The sequence below is a fragment of the Phytophthora cinnamomi genome (assembly GCF_018691715.1).
Source record: "Phytophthora cinnamomi strain GKB4 chromosome Unknown Contig92, whole genome shotgun sequence".
Taxonomy (NCBI): domain Eukaryota; phylum Oomycota; class Peronosporomycetes; order Peronosporales; family Peronosporaceae; genus Phytophthora; species Phytophthora cinnamomi.
The window spans coordinates 866629-887157 of record NW_027151025.1 but is presented as its reverse complement, the minus strand read 5'-3'; the positions used below and the strand labels follow the sequence as shown (position 1 = coordinate 887157).

At 51.6% G+C, this 20529-nt stretch overlaps 5 protein-coding genes across 6 annotated transcripts; 4 read left to right on the top strand and 1 right to left on the bottom strand.

The window, feature by feature from the left end:
• Positions 1 to 5212: 5212 nt before the first annotated feature.
• IUM83_02852 (uncharacterized protein) lies at positions 5213 to 13102 on the bottom strand (the record flags this gene model as incomplete). The annotated part of the gene is made up of 5 exons (XM_067926804.1): positions 5213 to 6181; positions 6250 to 6365; positions 6438 to 6609; positions 12923 to 12995; positions 13071 to 13102. 5 exons carry the CDS (start codon positions 13100 to 13102, stop codon positions 5213 to 5215), a joined length of 1362 nt encoding a protein of 453 aa, XP_067784314.1.
• Positions 13103 to 15049: 1947 nt separating this feature from the next.
• On the top strand, positions 15050 to 15550 carry IUM83_02851 (RxLR effector protein; the record flags this gene model as incomplete). Its single annotated transcript, XM_067926803.1, has 1 exon — positions 15050 to 15550. One exon carries the CDS (start codon positions 15050 to 15052, stop codon positions 15548 to 15550), a length of 501 nt encoding a protein of 166 aa, XP_067784140.1.
• A 506-nt stretch (positions 15551 to 16056) lies between these two features.
• On the top strand, positions 16057 to 17688 carry IUM83_02850 (RNA polymerase-associated protein RTF1; the record flags this gene model as incomplete). Of its 2 annotated transcripts, XM_067926802.1 has the most annotated exons (2): positions 16057 to 17198; positions 17287 to 17323. In XM_067926802.1, 2 exons carry the CDS (start codon positions 16057 to 16059, stop codon positions 17321 to 17323), a joined length of 1179 nt encoding a protein of 392 aa, XP_067784039.1. The 2 variants fall into 2 exon arrangements, with proteins under 2 accessions (XP_067784039.1, XP_067784038.1); XM_067926801.1 differs by having other exon boundaries at positions 16057 to 17688.
• Positions 17689 to 19390: 1702 nt separating this feature from the next.
• IUM83_02849 (P-type ATPase (P-ATPase) Superfamily) lies at positions 19391 to 19711 on the top strand (the record flags this gene model as incomplete). The annotated part of the gene is made up of 1 exon (XM_067926800.1): positions 19391 to 19711. One exon carries the CDS (start codon positions 19391 to 19393, stop codon positions 19709 to 19711), a length of 321 nt encoding a protein of 106 aa, XP_067784260.1.
• Positions 19712 to 19743: 32 nt separating this feature from the next.
• IUM83_02848 (P-type ATPase (P-ATPase) Superfamily) lies at positions 19744 to 20529 on the top strand (the record flags this gene model as incomplete). Its single annotated transcript, XM_067926799.1, has 3 exons — positions 19744 to 20007; positions 20117 to 20396; positions 20450 to 20529. The coding sequence occupies 3 exons, from the start codon at positions 19744 to 19746 to the stop codon at positions 20527 to 20529; spliced, it is 624 nt and encodes a 207-aa protein (XP_067784259.1).

Genomic DNA, 20529 nt, shown 5'->3' with positions numbered 1-20529 from the left:
TTATGTGGGAAGAGAGGGCGAGCCTCTCCTCCGATGGCTTGTCGAACTCGACACAGCCATAGCGGCTCGACGCATCGTCGACCCGCTGTCGAAGGTCGCGTTCGCCATGTCCTGCCTTGGCGGACGCGCAAGGAGTTGGGCGTATGGACGCCGACTCTCCGATCCTACGTGCTTCAGCACGTACGAAGTGTTCAAAGAGGAGCTCAAACAAGCGTTTGAGCCCCCGCAAAACGAGTTCCGGTCGAGGGCGGAGTTCCTCGACCTTCAGCAAGGTAAGCATGACGTCCATGCTTACGCGCAGCGCGCACGATATTTGGTATCAAATATCGTGACTAACCCGATTGACGAGGCGACCAAGGTCGTCACGTTCATGAAGGGGCTTAGAGATGGGCCTGTGAAGACCTATCTCTTCCGAGAGTACCCGAGTACTCTCGAAGCTGCGATTACTCTCGCAATGCAAGAAGAGTTTAGCCTGCGGCAGGCTAAACTGCATGCGAGCGTGCCGAGGCCGCAACCACGCCCGGTAGCGAGGACGGGAGGTCCGGAACCAATGGGCCTCTCGAACGCAACAACTGCTGGTTACCAGCAGCAGGGAGGTAACGTGCGATGCTTCCGTTGCGGAAGGATCGGTCACTTTGCACGGGAGTGCACAGCTCCCATGCCCCCTGGAGGTGGCCGTCGTGGCGATGCTAGGCATCGCCGCGGACCAACAAAAAACGCGAACATCCAGTAGGCGCGGGGCGCCCTACTGGTAATGCAGTCGCGCGTGCCGACATCGGGCACGCGACGCTGAGGACTGCAGCCCCCAGTGAGACCAGCTCTCACTGCAAGAAACAAGATGACAGGCCAAACCTAGTCATCTTGAAGGTTTACTCGAAGAGAGCGAGTGACTCTCTTCGAGCATTGGTAGACTCAGGCGCGTCGAACAACTTTGTTCGACTACGAAGCCTGTCGAGACTTGACTTCGAGGAGGTAGATACACCTCGAAGTCTTCTGGAGGTACGACTGGCAACAGGTGCCATCGTGAAGACCGAGAAGCGCGTCGTGAACGTGCGCTTCTCGTACAAACAACGAGTGTTTGTCGAACACTTTATCGTCCTGGACCTGGACGATAAGTTCGACGTGGTAATGGGCATGCCGTGCAAGCCACGGCATGATCCGGTAATAGACTGGAAGAAGCGCACGCTCGTGCGCTTCGGACGCGACAGCGGAACAGAGAGCGATGGCCCTGTTACCGCAGCGCGCGCACCTGCTGGTGCGCGCGGCTCACCAGTCGAGACAGCGCTTAATGCCGCTGTCCCGGGGTGCCCAAGGCGTGCGCGTGGATGCGCACAAGAGAAATCCACGACGGCAATGCTGCCGACGTCGGAAGAAAAAGATGTGTTGGTTCCGGGAACCAACACCCACGTTCAAGCGTGCAAGGGACAGTCCCTGCCCCGAAGCGGTCAGGTCGACAACGACGCGTCGGCTCCGGGAGCCGACGCACCCTCGGGCATGAGGGGCTCCGCCAATGAATGGCGTCGAGGTGACGAAGGCGTGTCAACTCCGGGAGTTGACGCTGCAAACAGTGCGGACGGTTGCAAACGTACCGCACTGACGCAATTGGCATGCTGTCGTGCAGCCGGGCTGCACGACGAAGCGCCATGCGATCAAGCCGGGCTTGATATCGCGCGCCCGCAGACAGGGTCTGCCGGCGAAGGGACACATTACCGTGCAGCCGGGCTGCACGAAGGAAAAAGCGGTCAAGCCGGGCTTGATACCGCGCGCCCGCGGACAGGGTCCGCCGGCGAACGACTGTCCACGGCCGGGCCTGGACAAGAAGAACAACTGTGCGGAGCCGGGCTCCGCACAACAAGAAGACGGCGCAAGCGGAAAACGCTGCGCAAGTCTCGGTCCGGGACCGAGACGCAACAAGAGCAGTCTGCTGGGGCAGACTGCGGCGGTGACGCCGAATGTCAAGACGCTAAGCGTCTTGACGCGCACCGATACTGGATTCCAGTATCGTGACATGGAACTCGCTAGTCCTCCGACGACGGCGTCGGAGTTGACTTCGCTTCCAGCCATGAGCTGGAAGCGCTTCACGCGCGACTTGCACGATGGACGCATCGAGCAAGTCTGTGTTCTTTCGGACAGCGAAAGAACGGAGAGCGAGAGCGAAGAGCTGAGGCAGCTCTTCATGGGAAGTACCACTGAGAGCGAAGACACTCTCAGTGCGAAGACGAAGCGAGAGCGCTTCGAGGAACAAGGTTGGGACTCGCTGAAGTCGAGTCCCTATTACGAATTACTGAGGGAGTACAAAGACGTACTCCCGGAAGAAATTCCTGCGGAGCTTCCGCAGGATAAGGGAATTCAGCACGAGATTGATCTCGTGCCGGGCACGAAGTACTGTGTCACGCGGCAGTGGCCACTGCCGCGAGAGCAAGTGAAAGCGATCGACGACTTCTTTGAAAGTCGTCGTAAAGCAGGACAAGTGCGGGAATCAAAGTCCCCGCACAGTGCTCCGACGTTCTGTGTCAAGAAGCCACAGGGCGGGTGGCGCATCGTTCATGCCTACAACAAGCTGAACGATGCGACGGTACCGGCGCAGACGCCGATACCACGAAAAGATGTTATCATCGATTCGATGGCCGGGAGCACCGTTTACAGTGCTCTCGACTTGCGAGATGGATTTTATCAAATCCTAATGCGTGAGAGCGATATCCCTCTCACGGCAGTGAGCACGCCAAGCGGCATGCTCTGGGAATGGCTAGTAATGCCACAGGGGCTTAAAAATGCCCCTGCGACTTTCAACAGGTGCGTGACGCACTTGTTGCGCTCGGTGCGCGACTTCGCACCGAGCTACTTCGATGATGTATTCATCCACAGCCGGGCTGTGGACGGGAAGACCGACGTAGAGATGCATAGGGTGCATCTCCGAGCTACTTGAGCTTATGCGAAAGCATAAGCTCTACGCGAACCTGAAGAAGTGTATCTTCGGGGCGAGCGAGATACCCGTCCTCGGGTGTCTCGTAGGGAAGAATGGTGTTCGCCCTGACCCCGAAAAGGTCAGAGTGGTTAACGAATGGCCAACGCCTTCAAGTGTCAAGGAACTGAGGCAGTTCCTTGGCCACGTACTTGTGCAAGTACGTGGAGGATTATGCGGGCAAGATCCGCCCGCTATCACAGCTTCTTAAGAAAGAAGCTGTGTGGAATTGGACACCCGATTGCCAAAAGGCATTCGATGCAGTCAAGCGGGGCTTGACTGAGGCGCCGATCTTGGCAGTGGCTGACCAAGATCGCCCATTTCACGTAGTGTGTGACGCATCCGATTTTGCGATCGGATGCGCGTTGATGCAGCACGACCACGAAGGCCGTGATCGTGTCGTCTACTACCAATCGCGTCAGCTGAAGCCAGCTGAGCGCAACTATCCGGTGCATGACAAGGAACTCCTTGCCATGAAGTATGCACTCGCAAAGTTCCGAGTGTATTTGCTTGGGAGTAGACCATTTGTCGTCTACACCGACCATGCTTCACTGCGTACCGCAGTGAAGTCGCCACACATTTCACAAAGAATGGCGAGATGGCTCTCATTCTTTGCGGAGTATAACTTCCGGGTCGAATACAAACCCGGAAGACTGAACGTGGTGGCCGACGCGTTATCACGTCGGCCGGACTATGCAGAAGCTGTTGACGTCAATGCCATTGACGCCATGCGATCGAGCAAAGCCACATCATCTCTGTTGGATGATGTGAAGGCCGCGTACGCGCACGACGCGGACGCGAAGCTCTTGCTGGCCTATGGCACAGCGCCTTCTGACAAGTCCCGTCAGAAACTGCCCAAGCACCTTCGAGCGCATGCACACCGCTTTCGTGTGCACGACGGACTACTGCTTTACAATGCAGTCGACGACAACGCGGATCGCGTTGTCGTGCCAAATGACCATGACCTGCGACTCAGGATCATGTACGAGTATCATGATGCCCCGACTGCGGGACATCTCGGACGTGAGAAGACATACGTCCTTCTCACGCGCGACTTCTACTGGCACCACCAGTATAAGTGGGTGCGCAAGTACATCCGTGCTTGCGAGGTATGCCAACGCGTAAAGCCTGCGCCATTCGCGCAGGCTCCGTTACAATCACTACCGACTCCGTCGGAGTGTTGGAAGTCCATGTCTTTGGACTTCATCTTTGGTCTTCCCCCGGATAGCGGATGGAACACCGGTGTTGTGGTCTTTGTAGACCGTTTCAGCAAGATGGTACATCTTGCTGCGGTGCCAGCAGAGGTGACCGCGAAGCAGACAGCCCGTCTGCTCGTCGACATGGTGTTCAAACACCGTGGCATGCCGTCCGACATCGTGTCGGACAGAGACCCGCGCTTCACAGCGCATCTGTGGCAAGAAGTGTTTACACTTCTTGGGAGCCAGCTTTCAATGTCGACTGCGGATCATTCGCAGACGGACGGTCAAACCGAGCGCGTGAATCGCGTGCTCGTCGATATGTTGAAGAGCTACGCTCACTCGTTCCAATACTGGAGCGAGTGTTTATCGATGGCAGAGTTTGCCATCAATAACTCAGTGCATGCCTCGACCGGGCATACACCGTTCTACGTGAATGCCATGCGGCATCCACGCCTCCCGAGTTTACTCGGAGTGATGGCTCCCACTTTAAGTGGGGGAGGATCTACGACTGCAATACAGCAGCCGCAGAAAACCGCTGGCACTTGCACAGTGTCAGCTGCAAGAATGGACAAACCACATGAGTCTGCGCAGGGCGCAGACTCCCCCAAGAACAAGGCTAACGACCACGGGTCTGCGCAGAGCGCAGACACCGCAAAGAACCACGCAGAGGCCGGGCCTCTAGCGGAGAGCGAGCTGAATAACTTCAGCTCGGATGCAATCAACTTCCTTACAAAAAGACAAGCCGTAATTCGGTTTGTCCAAGACACAATAGCAGCTTCTGTTGATCAACAGAAGCTGAACGCAGACAATGTGGGCAGAGGCAACACACATGAATTCGAAGTTGGTTCATTAGTTTTGTTAGCTACACAAAACCTGCCTAAACATGCAGTTTCGAACTTCGGAGCAAGCAAGCTTGCTCCGCGTTTCATCGGGCCGTTCACTGTGTTGGCACGGCACGGCAACGCATACACGCTAGACATACCGTCTAGCATGCGCCTCCATCCGACCTTCTACGTCGGACGGCTGAAGCCATACCTGCAGCACGAGCCATCTAGCTCGGCTGACCCGAAGCCTCGACAGGAGCCGAGGCAGAAGCGGAGGACTTGGCCTCGGCGACGAGCAACCTCTCCTCCAGCGCGCGGACGCGCTGGAGCAACCCCTTCATCTGGGTCCCCAGCTCGACCTGGATGTTCGAGGCGGTCTGCGAGACCGCCGCAACTTGGGCCTTCTGGTTCGCCAGCTCCTGTTTCAGGGCGGCGAACTCAGCGCCCTGCAGACGCTCCACGGCGGTCACCCGGTCGTGGAGAGGCACATACTGATCAGCCCGGGGCTGATCATACCCGGGGCGTGTTCCCACCCCCGCCACCGCCGATCCGTGACGCCCGCGGCTCAACCCGCTGGATTGTTGAGCGGATTGTTGACCATAGTATCCCGAAAACGAACCCTCAAGGGGCTTGTTTTCGTATTCGTTGGAGAGGATTTCCTCCCCATCGAGATACATGGGAGCCGCGGAACGTCTTGCTGGAGGACGTTCCGGAAATGGTGAGGGCGTACGAGGAGCAGTACGCACTGGCACAGCGGAATTAGAGCGAGCGCTGCGATCATCGCCAGCGCCCGAACCCTCACGTGCTAAGAACTTAGCACGGAGCTCTTTGAGACTCTCGGGCACACGGAACGACGTGTACCCGTTCAGGTCGCGGTCGCTCAAGCGGACCGCGCCTGGGAAGCACTTCGTGCACTGGAAGCCCTCGGGCACAGCGCACGGCACATTTGCCTCCTCAGCAGCAACATGAAGTTGCTCCAGCTTTCCACGCTTCGAGTACGTCTCGAAGCGATCACGCGCTTGCTTAATCCGATCACGGTAAGCACTCGGCCTCTTGTTGAAGTTATCAACAAAGGCGTTCCAACTTTGACAAAGTGCCTGCCATTCGGGCACTTTGCTGCGAGAAGAGGTCTTCTTGCTTTGAAACCATCGGAGCTCATGAAAGAGTCCGATGTAGTAATCGCGCCTTTGATGCGTCTCCGCATCAAAGTGCAACTCGGCAGCCACAGCGTCATCTTGATGGCGCTGCATACGTACAGCGGTACCTCATTCGGAGGTACCGAGTTCCCATACCGGTCCGCAATCTCGGATGCGGACGGCATCCACGGATCGCGCGCTGCAGGCGCAGCGCGCGGAGAGCCTTGAGCATTGACATCACGCGCTGTAGCAACAGCGCGCGGAGTACTGAGAGCCCCAGCGGAAGCGAGTGGGGTATCGCTCTCAGTACGCGAACGCTTCGAACTCGAAGCGTCCGATTCGTCCCCTTCACGCGGACGAACGTTCTTGGCGTGAGGGTCGAGCGATTCGCTCGACACTGAGTCTTTACGCTTTGAGGGCGAGTCCTCCTCGCCCTCCATGTCTTCATCGTCGTCGTCGAAGTCGACGACGTCGCCGTACTTCGCCTTCTGGCGTTCGAAGTAGTCGTCGATGGAGAGATGACTCCCACCGACTTAGTGGACTTCTTCTGAGGCGTGCTCATCGTTGAATAAGCGCGGATTTTTTCTCCAAACGCGGAGAATTGACGAGTGGTCAATTCCAAAGATTGACGTGTGGGGACCCCGCGCGTCTAACCTTAAGGGGGGGATGGTGTAACGGGGTTACACGCACAAGTGGCTGCAAGCCACTTGTGAATTTAACAGATAGGTTATCTGTTAAAAGTTTTTGGATACTTCCTCACCTTGGTGTAAGACACACCAATGGATACATTGAAGTGGACCACCACAGTGAGTGGTCCACACATACCCAAAGATCCTATTGGTAGAAAGCAGCATCTTTCTACCAATCAGAGACATGCATATTAGCGGGGCTCTGACAGCCAGCCGCTGTCAACCCTTTCATAGATGATAAACAGTTTTTAGCAGATTTTAGAGGAAGATCAATTTACAAACAATACAGTTCTCATTTTACCTAATCTAAGTCACTTGGAATCCTTTTGTTACTTAACTTATATTTGTGTATTCAAATATAATTAACCTAAGTAATTACTAAGTACTTACGCTTCCTCATACACGTTGCGCAGCGTGTAAGCTAAAGTAGTGAGTCAAGTTAGACCCACTACATCAAGTCTACGATCGGCTGTTTCACAACATTTATATCTCGTCAAGAAAAAAGATGGTCCCTGCACATGTTGAGTGCGACTTTGGGTTCGCCATGATTAAAGTAGTTCAGAACCAATTTCCAGAATCAAGGGTCGTCAGATTTTTGTTTCACTTCAAGCAAGCCCTCAGTCGAAAGATGCTGAAGTTGAAAATTTCAGAACCTGAAGTTGATTTGGCTATGCGGAAAAGCTACATGGACAGGTTAATACTCATTCGACGCATGGATATCACCCTTCGAGGCGTCCATGACGTCCAGTCTACGATTAAACGCGATTGCCGCGACAGGAGAATCAGTTACTTTGGGACCAACTGGAAGAAGTTTTGGAAATATTTCAAGAACGTCTGGATCAACAAGTTTGTCGCAGAGTGGTGGAACATTAACAGTGTGAGCGAGGATATCGTAAATCGGACTATCAATCCACTCGAACGCTACAACCACACCCTTAATTGAGCTTTCTCTGGAGCTCATCCCGACATCACCCAATGTGATCGAACAGCAAAGTCGCGAGAATGTTCGTGTACTGGGAGACTTTTCGAACCGTAGAGCCCGTGCCTCAGTCCATGCCGACTCTCAGCGCGCACCAGGATTTGAATCTGACTCGGAGTTTGAAATTGATTCTGACTCTGATTTGGAAGTCAATGACTCTGACTCTGATGAATCTGACTCAGGTAATGATTCAACCAGGTCCACGTCACCTGAATATTAGGACCCGAACTTGCTAAGTAGTTAGCATAAGAAACATATTTTTTATTTTGGTAGACTTACATTTTTCATGATTTAGTCAGTTCACAAAAATACATCATCAAAAAAGTGTAGAACTAACTATTCTGTACCGCACCAAAAAGTGATTTGATCAATGTATAGTAGTATTTTGCAATAAAAAATGGTTAAGTTGAGTGCTCTTGCCAACCGAGAACGTTTGTGACCAGGGAATGATCCCATTTACCATCCGCCAAAGACTTAATGGCCTAATTATCACGGTGGGTTATTACTCGTGATCCTTTAATCAGCCTGATCTATAGGAGACACACTCCTCCCGAGAAGAGCGTGCCGGACGACGCAAATCCTTGGTTATGTCTCAGATCTGACGGAAGATTTCCATACGACACGTACCTCAAGCATCGAGCTCCTCTACAGGTGTGGGGTTTGACCCACGCCACCTCTTAGACACGCGTCTATCTAGAGATTTAAGCCACCAGAACCCACACACTAGGCTTGAGGCTTGCTCAGGTGGGGATGCCTGTGGCTATCCGACCCATTTCGGGACCGGGTTCTGATACCCCTCATTACACTATGGGGCATTTTTCGGCGCTTGGGGCCTCCAGCCCACCCAACTATCCTACACCGGGGTGCGGGTTGGCAGGGCGGACCACTCTACGGAGTGGCTGCTCGTCTAAGATATTGCTTATTTCCGGCCTCCGTGGAAAGTTCCGTACTTGGCGGGGATTGATCCCGGTACCTCCCGGTCTCCGCATCAGGGTTTGACCACTGGCCCCTCAGGGATCGGTACCTGTCTATCTAGGCGCACGCCCTACGGGCATACTGAAAATTTCATGACAAAACAAGTGCTACTAATACATATTCTTGAAAAGCATAATATATATTGCACATTATAAATTATGCATTATAAGAGGTATCGAAGTTATACAATCACATGGTTTGCTATGGATCAAATATGATCAAAGTTAATCCATGATTGACCAAAGAAAAGTGTTGACCAAATTTTGACCTGCGCAGCGGTTGACCATTAAAAAACTCGCTCCCTCACGACGACGTGCATTGATTTGTCTTTGTTAGCAGTATTATATTCCTTCTGCTTAGCAATACACGCATCCCTATTTTTTTGTTATGAACGCCTCATATTCTCTTTGAGACGTTCCTTGTTGGTTTGGTAGAATTCCGGAGTGTACGTCATGACTGTCTACATATTATTGAAGACTTTATTTCAAGTTAAAAATAAAAAATATCTTATTAGTTTTCAAGAAAATACATTCTTTTGAAACCATTCGTTCTATCAAGGTCTTTGTCGAAACTACCCAGATCTTTACAAGTGATTTAATTGTATTAGGTTCAGCCATAAATTTAGACCAAGCTTGATGCTTAGGAAATGAGCAATGATGAGAATAGTTCCAACGTTTAATTCTCTTGCCACATGGACATCTCAACTTCAGGCTCTGTATCAAAAATGACTTGCATCATCTCCTCGGCTTTTTCTTGATGCATCACTGCTTCTGGATACTTGTCGATGGTATGCCGTGAACAACGATCTTGTATTTTCGCTTGAGGACATTGGCGACCATTATTCATAATGTAATTGTACATTGATATGGATTGGTTGGATCGTTGGATCGTATGATATGATTATTTATATCTTTATATTTATCTATCAGGATTGATCGATCTTTATATTTGAAATCTCGGCTTCGCATCAGAGGTTATCAGGTGCTCTAATCAATTATCTTTTACTTTTGATATATGAGGTTTATATGTCTTGTAGTATCTCAATTATAAAAAGAAAATCCTTCGCATCAGAGGGTGTCGAGAGGTCCTTTAGCGATGTTGAAAAACTGGCGGTCATTTGTGCTTTTGCTGAAACAATGTTTAGAAGTGGTGTAGCGTTTGAATTATTAGAGAATGCTCCTTTGCACCAGCGGGTATCGAGAGGGTTTGCCCAATTTTTCACTACTTTTGCTATTCAATGTTTATATTACCTGTAGATGGTAATATATCCTTTGAAAAAAAACAGGCGGTCATTTGGGGTCCGGGGATACTACTACCGGTACGTCGCACGCTGTGGGCGATATTAGTCCATGATATTCTTGACATTCCATCGACGTAGGCACGGGCAAGCTGGATGAGCTCTTGGTCGCCCTGGAAAGTTAACGACGTTCTCGTGCCTCGCAAAAAAGAAAGCGATGCAAATCCGACAAATATCTCGGCTTCACTATAGAAATTAAAGGGTAAGTGTCGGGCATAGGCGATGCATCGGGGATGGTGTAAAGCGTCCTGCTTCAATTTGTTTATTTCTCGTAGCGTACGCGGCGTGAACGCGGTCACAGGCAGGCTCTAACAATGCCGTGCTTCGCCCGAAAAAACTCTGGGTTTTAATTTGCGGACCGCACAGCACAACAACAGATCGGAGCGGGACGGTGTCCGGGGAAACCTCGGAAAAATACATGTAATTATTTTATTTTACTGGGGTCTTCCCCTAAGCCTTGGAACCTCGAACTTGGAAAATGTCACTATTTTTTCCAGGTTCGAGGGAAAACACCTTCACGTAAGCACGAATTTTGGTCTGGATCCGCGAAAAACGGCACAAAAAGTTCGCAGAAACCCCAGTTCAGTGATAGTTAGAGGGACCTATTTTGGTCCCTGGAGCTTGAACTTGCGAGGTCTAATAATCGAAGCGCTGGCCGCACTATGTGGCCCACACACCAAGATCCTCCCTCGACGAGAGAAACCATCTGCGGCATCGCATGGGTTAACCTTCGTGCAGCATCTGATTAATGCGATTGGCTAATAGATTTCAAGGATAAGAGCTGATTGGCTAATAGATTTCGCACTTAGCAAAGAACACAATGGCCAAGTACGTGTCGTCACTAAAAAAACGTACTTATACCGTACCTCACAAATGAAATGATTAACAACGAAATTGCCAATTCGCCGAATCGGTCCAATTCTTTCTGAAAAAAAATGCTATTTCTTAACACCAAGAAAGCGGTTTGAAACCAAGTCTGACAATAGGTTTTGTACGCAGCTACAGGCTTACTTCCTCATTTCGCGGCCACGACGTAGAAGTTCCTGCTGCAAGATGGCTCGAACGCGAGCTGGGTCAAGGTGCAAGAAGCACGCGCCAAGCAAAACACTTTGAATGATCAGATTCGACGCCAAGCATTTCCAGAACTATCACGGAAATCACTAGATACCATTGATATCAAAGCTGCGGAAGCCAGGATCAAGCAGAAATAGCTCTACAGGCTTGATGGCGATGTCGTCAAGGATGTTATCGATGTTGTTCTCGCGACGATAGATGTCGACGATGGAAAGCCATCTCGACCAACTCGTGCTTCCGCCAAATATTACCGTACTTTCACCTGGAAGGATCGCTCGGCTGCTATTTTATACTACCTCTATCCTTTGCTTGGGAATACAGTATGGACGCAGAAGCCACCTGTCGCGTATTTGGCGTTCACTATACAACATTCTCAAACCGGACTACAAACTCCTCGTACTATCCAAAATGGATCCCTTTTCTGGAGAACATGACTGTGCGCTCTGTCCTGCCATTGATTCCGACTGCGTTTACCCCACTCATTAATTTGTCCGAGCTCTCATCTCCAGAATCAAACGGCTGAATCGCTCGAGTAAGGAGGTCATCTGCACATTTACATTTGAAATTTCGTGGCTGAATTTTAACAGGGAGAAAGCATATATGCAATCTGAGAGCACCTCTTAACGTTAAGAAAAATGCAATTCATGTTCATGATTTCGTCAAACAATTTCATTTGTGTGGTACGGTAGTAAGTTTTGCTGATGCAATCTCAATAAAGTTCGCACTTAAGTGCATAATTTGCAGTTGTGTTTGCCACATATCGTAATATATCTATGGGACAGATACCAGTTCTGGTTGGCAGTTATAAAAGTTGGTGAGTTCTTGGTTGACCTTTTGTCAAGGGGGGCAAAATGCTCCCCTTGAAGGCCGATTTTCTTTTTTAGAAACAGCCACCAAAGGGAGCAAAATGCACCCTTTGTTCACGAAAGGGTTAATCTATGTGCTCGCTTGACCAGCGAGGGCTCGCAGGTGAGTTTTTTTGGGCCCTCTGCTCGTGGGATGCTTGACACAATTCCAGCCAGGCCATGGAGCAGCTGCGACACTTTAGATACTAAAGCGCCAAAGTTTAAGGAGTCCTTAGTCTAGGTAGTTAGTAGTCCTTAGAAAGGACTTACTTCATTCGTACTCATCGATCCCGCATATATATTTTTTCGTGTTTTAGGAGACTTCATCAAGCACATATTACCGTAATAAACGGGTCCAGTGCGACAAATGCTTTCGTATTTTTTGGAGCTCATTTTGCCGTCCGATGGTCCAAAATGACGGTTTCGTCTACCAGGCAGCGCAGGTCGTAAAGTGAAGACGCACAATGCTTCATCCTTCCCCGCGTCAAACAAGATAAAGGTCTTACTGATGTCGAGAAGACTACCAACCACTTCTACAGTACAGCGGCTCAATTGGACGAAGTGCTCAGGCCCTGTATTGTATGTCGTAGGATAAAGGATTGAGAGTGATTATTTTGCCCGACTGGGTTACCCTTTCCCTAGCAAATCGATTGCTCCTCGCACTGCGGATAGTATACCTCGCGTATACCGCTGCCAGCCACAAAATTTCTGAGCGCCAAACGGGGAGGGGGAAACGGAGCGCGCCGTCGTCGTCGTCGGCGGTGGTGGTTGCCAGCACGAGCGCGGCGGAGCTGCTTCCGCCGCGGGAGGACGGCGGCGGCGGCACCTCGTCGGCGGGCAGCATCATCATCTTGGTCCTGGTGGTTCGGCGGTGCAGATAGAGGCCGACGCACGGGACTCGGCGGAGAGACACACGGACGGCGAGTGCCAACGAGAGGCAACGGCTCTCTGCTCTGCTCGCTTGCGCCTCTTCCGTAAGAGCTTCGTGAGCGTGTCGCGACCAAGCGGGCTCTGGCTGGACACGGTGGCGTTGATGAGGGTGATTTCGGCTTCGTGGGGACAGTATGCTAGGACGTTGGTGTGCACGCACCACGGAAAATACAAATCCAAGTCAACAAGCAAGCGATCTCGGCAGGAAACCCCGGCGGAGGGCTGCAGTGCACAGGTGAGACTGGTCTTGGTTTGGTCTGGTCGAGCCTAATCGGGTCGGATTGCCATCCAGGTCAGTCGGTCAGTCGGCAAGTCGGTCAGTCAGGAATGTCAGTCAGTCGAGTCAGTCGGTGTCAGTCGGGCAAGTCGATCAGTCGGGCCAGTCGGGGGCTCACGCAGCAGACTGATTTCCCAGCCAAGTTGAAATGCATTCCGCTTTTGTCTCCAACGGTACGTAAGACCAAGCTTGACGTCTATTACAACAATTCAAATATGCAGTATCTGCGCTACAGATACATCGCCATGTGCGCTTAGTTAACCCTTTCAACAAGTTGATAATTGCATTGCTCTTTACCATTTTTAAGGTTAGTGAAACGTGCGCTACACATGATAGCTCAGCGCAATAATTGGACAAGGAACTGAGTGGGTTGCGTAGAGAAATAACTGCGGGTCTGCAAAACAGAATGAAGGGTTTGCATTTGGAAGGAGTACTCGTAAGACATTTGACTACAATAGTACTGGATCATCTGTCATTCAATAGATCGTAGTTGGGTGTTACCGAGCATCACTTATCGCTTAGCTCACCAAGTATTTCGCATCCGAATATACGTATACATGCATTGCGTTTCACACGAATGCTAGACTGAATCTTTTTTTCAGTCGGGCAGTGTCGGGCATCGGTCGGGCGTTGTCGGGCACCTCAAGCCTTTCTCTTCCACCCCAGTCGGGCTATATAGCCACTGCCTAAAGGATTTAGGATTTCTTCGGCACGAGTGACGTGTGAGAGACGCGCGCGAGAGATACCTCGGTCGGGGTGGGCGACATCTTTAAGGTCGGCAGACACAAAAAGCCGTCAGACAAAGTCGTGCAAAGGACAACAAAGACTTACCAGCCAAGCATCTTCAATCAATAAGTTTCAATCGTTGGGTATTACACGTTTTGGATCTGCCACCCTAAGAAAAATGCCCCCCCCCCCCCCGCATCAAAAACGCGCAATTTGCACGAGGGTCATCCCTCTCGGTCGGTCAAGCCTGTCCTGTCTGCAACGCAGGCTAGGAGCTGCCAGCACACGAAACAGCAGCGCTCTCATTGGCAATCCTATATCTTCCTAATAAAATACAACACCAGGTCTCAGTCCAATATGTTTATTATACATAATAGTGAAATTGTATACATCTCTGCTACTAAATATCGCCAGACCGACACTGTCAGGTTGACAATCAAAATGGAGCTTATGTTTACGGTGTCAGCATAAGCTCGTTTGATTACATGTACAGACAACGACTTAGGCGACTTAGGTACCACAGTACAAAGCCGGCGGAAACAAAAAGCCGGCGGAAACAAAAAGCCTGCAAACAAATGCAATGGATAACAAGCCAATCATAGTCAATGAGTACAGTGCATCTTTGTATGTCATATGCTTTTGAGAACATTATATGAATTTTTTAATACATTGGCGTGTTTTATGTCATTTTATGTGCCGGGTTTTCTTGCTCTTTTATTAGGGGGATGGCATTCATGATGCCGGCTTTGTAAGTCGTTGTCTGTACTGCCTGGCACGCTGGTTCATGTTCAGTACAAGTGAAGTTTATAATTGATAAATTGAGGCCATAACTGCAATTTTTCGACGCGACCAGCTCTCAACTCCTTCTGATCAATCCTAATGATTTGTTCGAACCGAATATTATATAAGAACTTCCGAATTGTATGGAGTCGACAGTTCAAGCAGAGCCCAAGATACACAGACGGAATAATGGAGAATCCATATGGTTCACAGCGGGTGTGCTGGTATTGACGCCCTTGCCTGCCTCTGGTAGTCAAGAATGTTGACACCAATGACTGCTTTGTCATCCATTCTCGAATCGGCGTCCAAGTATCCATAACAGTTCATCACACATACCTTTGTTGTTTCCCGGCACCATGCGTTTCAGTTTGTTCGTGGCTCTGGTGGTTGCTACGTTTGCCGTCAGTTGCTTCGACGTCGTAAGCGCCAAGGAAGCCGTCGTGATCAAGCCGCTTGCGGAAGTGAATTGGCAAAATGCGTTCACGAAGGTGAAGGCTGTCAATGCCTTTGAAAAAGCGGGAAAAGTCAGGGGCGAGGCAAAAGCGGCGGCTGCCGCCGCTAAACTGAATGCGCAAAAGAACTGGGCCACTGTCCTTACGAAACTCAAGGCCGGAGGACAGTTCAAACCGCTGGACCCATCTAAAAAGGAGTGGCAAACTGCTTTCGCGAAGGTAAAGCAAGCTGGCCTGCTCAAAGGCGCTACCCAGTCGCAGGTTATGAAGGTCACGGAAGATGCTGCACAAGCGCTGACGAAGAACCCCAGCAAGTGGCGTTACGTCATGAAGGCCCTGAAGATTACGTTTGGTGCTGCAGTCGCGGCTCTCGCTATCGTTGGCCTAAAGTCGATGCTTTCTTAGAGATCGCCGACCCTGTGACCTGGGAACTAAGCTCCTAACAAAACGCAATAGGGATAAATAGTGGTTCGCCTGCTTTGATTTTCGATGGATCGCTGTTTATACAAGTTGAGGCTTTCTGTTTCTCTCCAAGATCGTCCGCAGCCACTGCAGTTGCCGTAGAACTGCGGCCCCTACCACCAAGCAGCAATGAAAGATAACAAGGATGCTGATCGGCTCCAATCTAACCGAGCTCGATCAGCACGCTACTGTGCTGCCTTATTGACTATGGTACCGTTTGTACAACATTTTCATTTCTCCTCAAAGGCTTGCAACGTAAAGCCGTCAAACTTCTTGAATGTGCGCGGAGATCACATTTGCTTGCAACGCAACTCAGCTTGTAGCACTGTGAATTGCTGCCCATCTAATGTGTTATGTCTATGATTGCTCAGTGAAGGTCGTTCCATTCTAACTCTCCAGGGGCCTGGCGCAGTTTAGATAAGATGCAGTAACGTGAGCAGGAGGAGGAGCTGCCGTCCACGTGGCGCGGCGGCCGCAGTCGCGAGAGCGACCGCCGCAAGGAGGCGCTGCACAACCTCAAGGCCAACAAGTCGAGCGACAAGAGCCGCTCCATTCTCAGCAACAGATTCGGAGACGACGACAGCTCCGAGGAGGAAGGGGGCAGCAGGAGCGGCCGCGACCTGGCGGAGAAAAGGCGACGACGCAGGGAGCTGCAGCGCGGAGGCACTGGGCGACGCCGCAGTCATGGAGATGACGACGACGACTACAGCGACGAGGACAGCGATGGACGCAAACCCAAGGCGAAGGTGGCGGCGGCCGATTTGGCGGCGGCCAAAACGACAGAAGATGAGGAGATGGCGGCTGCCATCCGCCCAGAGGAAAATGTGCCGGTGAACTGGGACCAAGCCAACCATTACCTGCTGAAGAGGAGGACGTTCTTTGAGAAACACTTTTTCGAGCCATTCTTCCCGCAGCTTGTGCGTGGTGTGTACGTCCGTGTTCCGATCGAGATGGTGGACGGGGAAATGGTCTACCGCTTCTGCGAGGTTGTGAATGTCTGCAAACTGGCGCGTAGTTACACTTTCTGCGGAGAGACGACTAATACAGGCATCATTTGCGCGTTTGGCAAGAGCAAGCGCGAGTGGAAGCTTAACGGAGTCTCAGGCCACTCGCTTCGTGAGCGTGAGTTCTTGTTGTGGCGAGCAGTGATGAACAAGGAGCGCCTGCACTTCCCCACGCATCATGAGGTGAAGCGCCTGTTCTCGAAGAAGGAAAAAATGATCACACAGCACAACTACACAGAAGCAGAAGTGGATGAGATGGTGAGGCGCAAACAAGCCGTTGGTCTGTCGGCAGTATCGCTGGGTGTGCAGCGAGTGCGTCTGGAGCGCGATCTTCGCGCCGCTCAGGACATGAAGAACTTTGAGAAGGCTGTCGTACTCGAAGAGCGGCTCCAAAAGCTGCTAGCCAAGAACGAGGAACGCAAGAAACACAATTCAGATGATGTGCTCCGTATTAACGAGATCAATCGTCGAAACCGCGAAGCCAACATCCAGCAGGACCTTCACGCGCAGGAGCTCAACGATGCAATGAACCAGAAGATGACAAGTGCCGAGCGTCTGCAGTTCGTGCGTGCCAACCAGATGACCATGTACATGTCCAGAGATAAACTGGAGAAAAATCTGGCAGAAGGCAAGTTAATTAAGCTGCACGATGGCCGTGTCATGACCTCGAACAAGCTCCACGTGGTGGAGGCGCTTCCTGACGACCTACTAGACAAGGTGAAGGGCGTCGGTGAAAAAAAGGCGACCGATGGCCTAGAGATCGACATAGATCGTCTCTTAGCCAAGCAGCAGGAACGCAAGCAAAAGGACGCCGAGCGCATGGCGGCCAAGCGCAAGGAACGCGAGGGTCAGGTAGAGTTTGTTGGTGCAACCCCGACGAACGTACAGGAGATGGCCAACGCTACCATTCGTATCAAGGACGACGACGGTTCATGGATGACACTGCGGTCACCTGCTGAGATCATGAAGGAGAAGAAGAACAAGACTGTCGTCTCCGAGAAAGCGAAAGCCTCTCGCAAGGGCATTACTGTGAAGGAGTACTTTGACCGCGTCAAGAAACGACGCGTGGCTCAGTAAGCCCAGTGCTAGCCAGAAGAAATCCGAATGGATCCACGAGGAGCGCCCAGGTTAGCAGAGGGCACCGTACTCTTGCGTCCGTCCGTGCATGCGAGTATGACGAAAAGCGAACAAAAATGAACACTAGATGCAGGAACTACTTACAGCAGTTGTTTGGGAGTCAGAACTGTCGTAGAAATGCTGAAGTATTGTTGACGTTGGAGTCACTACTGTTGCTTGTAGTACAGTGTAGCACTACGGATCAAACCAACAGGTGACAGGCCCGCTGCATCGCACACCTCGCTCTTTTTGTTGACTCGAACCAGCTCGTGCGAATCGCATAGTGCAATAGAACTTCATTTTGCTATGGGGGATCGAATTGCTCGCTTCATGTTTGGTGAATGTTTGGCCACACGCAACGAGGTACTAGCACCGGTTTCCAGAGCATCCGCCGATCAGATTCCTTTCGAAGGCTCCGTGCCCTTCCACAACGGACACTCCATCCATGCGAACGAAGTGGAGTGGCCGATTGTATGCGCTGTTTGCTGCTATGAGTAGGTATGTACCCATCCTCTCGTGCGTAGGAATAGTCGATGGCGACGCCACCAAACTTGATCTGGTTGGAACCGACAGAGGACAGCAAAAAACCCGCTTGTGTGGGCAGTGACGAAACTACTACAGTAACGCGTCTGCGGCAAAGCCATCCCCTTGAGAATTCGTTCCTGGCAACAGTAGATGTCACCGAGTCGACTATCCCTACCACGTCACACTAAATGGCTTAAACATGAGCTCATTGACAATACCAAGTCATCGAAATTACCCTACTTTAAATGTATTACAGGATATGTAACGGATTTCACCGATTGCAAACCCTTCACAAAATAGAAACCCGGTCACGTTTTAAAAATTGGATCAGAAAATAAAAGCTCTGCACAAAATATAAACGCGGTGGAACGATTGGTATCGAACGAATGGCAGAGGTGAGAGATTTTTTTTCAGCCACCATTGCACCGGACCGCGCGTCGCTGATTGAGGAGCACAATGACGCACTTGACGACGTCGAAGTCGTTGACGAGTATGGCGACGTTTATAACGTGACATAATACAGAACAGGCTTTGATGCACCCCTTTTCGAATGATCGCAGAAGCTCGTTAAAAGCTGTGATCGACGAGTTAACACACTCGATACTGGAGTATTGTAGCACAGTCAATACTGCGAAGTAGCACATGCTAGTCCGATACATTTATAGCAGAGGATTTTCCCTGCAGTTGTTAATCTGAAAAAGTATTCTTTGTCGAGTTGGAGTTATTTCTCTACGAGTGCCTCTCATCAAGGCACATACCGCATTTAGTAACCCTACACAGTTTAGAAGCCCCCCCCCCCCCCCCCCCCCCCAAATGTGATTGCTTTTTGTGGGCAAAAGTAAATAGTGACCCGGGTACTATTCGGTGAAATCCGTTATTACTGAAGCGATTCCCGCAGTGTTTTGGACGGATCTAGGGATGGTTTTGGACGACTTCTGAACTGTTCGGAACTAATAGGCAAAACGCCTAAAATACCATTCAAAATGCAAAAGTGTCTGAAACGTTTTGGGTAGTTGGTGTGCAGTACACCGTGCGTGTGCTCGAAAGGACTTTTGGATGTCTGAAAGTCGGAGGCCCGCGTTTAGCACGCAGATGAAGTACGAGCTGCCAGAGGACGAGGCCACCGTCAGGTGCTACGATGCAAGCAATAGCGCGGTGCGCTGTGTCAACGAAGACTGGGTTGGCCGACCGCCTCGCCAAGGACGGCTGCTACGTGCTGGGCATGTCGTACCGCGAACTGCCTGCAGACTGGACCCACGAGCAGGTGGAGACGTTCGATGCCAAGCGCGAGGCGGTCGGCGAGAGCCTGTCGCTGCTGGGGCTCATCCTGTTCCGCAACGAGCTGAAGGACGACACGGCCGACGCCATCGAGAAGCTCAAGGCCGGCGACATCCGCACGGTGATGATCACGGGCGACAACGCCATGTGCGCCGCTACATCGCGCGCGGGAGTAGCATGATCGCCGGCAGCTCTCGGGTGATCCTGGGCGAGATGATCTCGATGAAGGAGGGCAAGAAGCTGGTGTGGCACGACGTGGACTCGAAGGAGGAGTACGAGCTGCCGCAGGACAAGCGCATGGTCGAGGACGACAAGGACGTGGAGCTGGCGGTCACGGGCGTGGCCTTCGACTACCTGGTGGCCATGGGCGAGGATCAAGACGCTGCTGCTGCACATCCACATCTACAGCCGCATGACGCTCGACTGCAAGGTGGAGTGCGTCAAGCTGCACATGGAGACGGGAGCCGTCACGGGAATGTGCGGCGACGGCGGCAACGACTGCGGAGATTGTCGCTTCGCCCACGCCGGCGTGGCTCTAAGTGATGCGGAGGTGTCGCTGTTCACGAGCAAGATCAATTTGATCTAGTCGGTCGTGGACCTGTGCCGTGAAGGCCGCTGCAGTGTGGCTACGTCGGTCACGTCGGTCCAGCCGGTGCTGCGCTTGTTCCAGTACTACCACGCCGTCATTATGTCCCAGTGGTGCTGGGTCCTGGCCGACGGCTCCGCGCTGGTCCGCTGCTCGTGCGTCATCACGCTGTCGAAGTCGTTGAAGAAGCTGCAGGACACGTGTCCGATGTCTAGTCGGATCGGTTCTTCCACGCCGTTGTCATTTTTCGGACAGAAGGCCATCAACGTCATTATCTGTGGTGCAGAGTGCACACGCTGACCAGCGAATTCTGATACTTCCCGTTCTCGCCAGACGATGTGGACGTGACCATGTGGTGGCTCCTGTCGGACAACCACATGGGGATGGTGCTCTTCTTCTCCAGCATCTTCTAG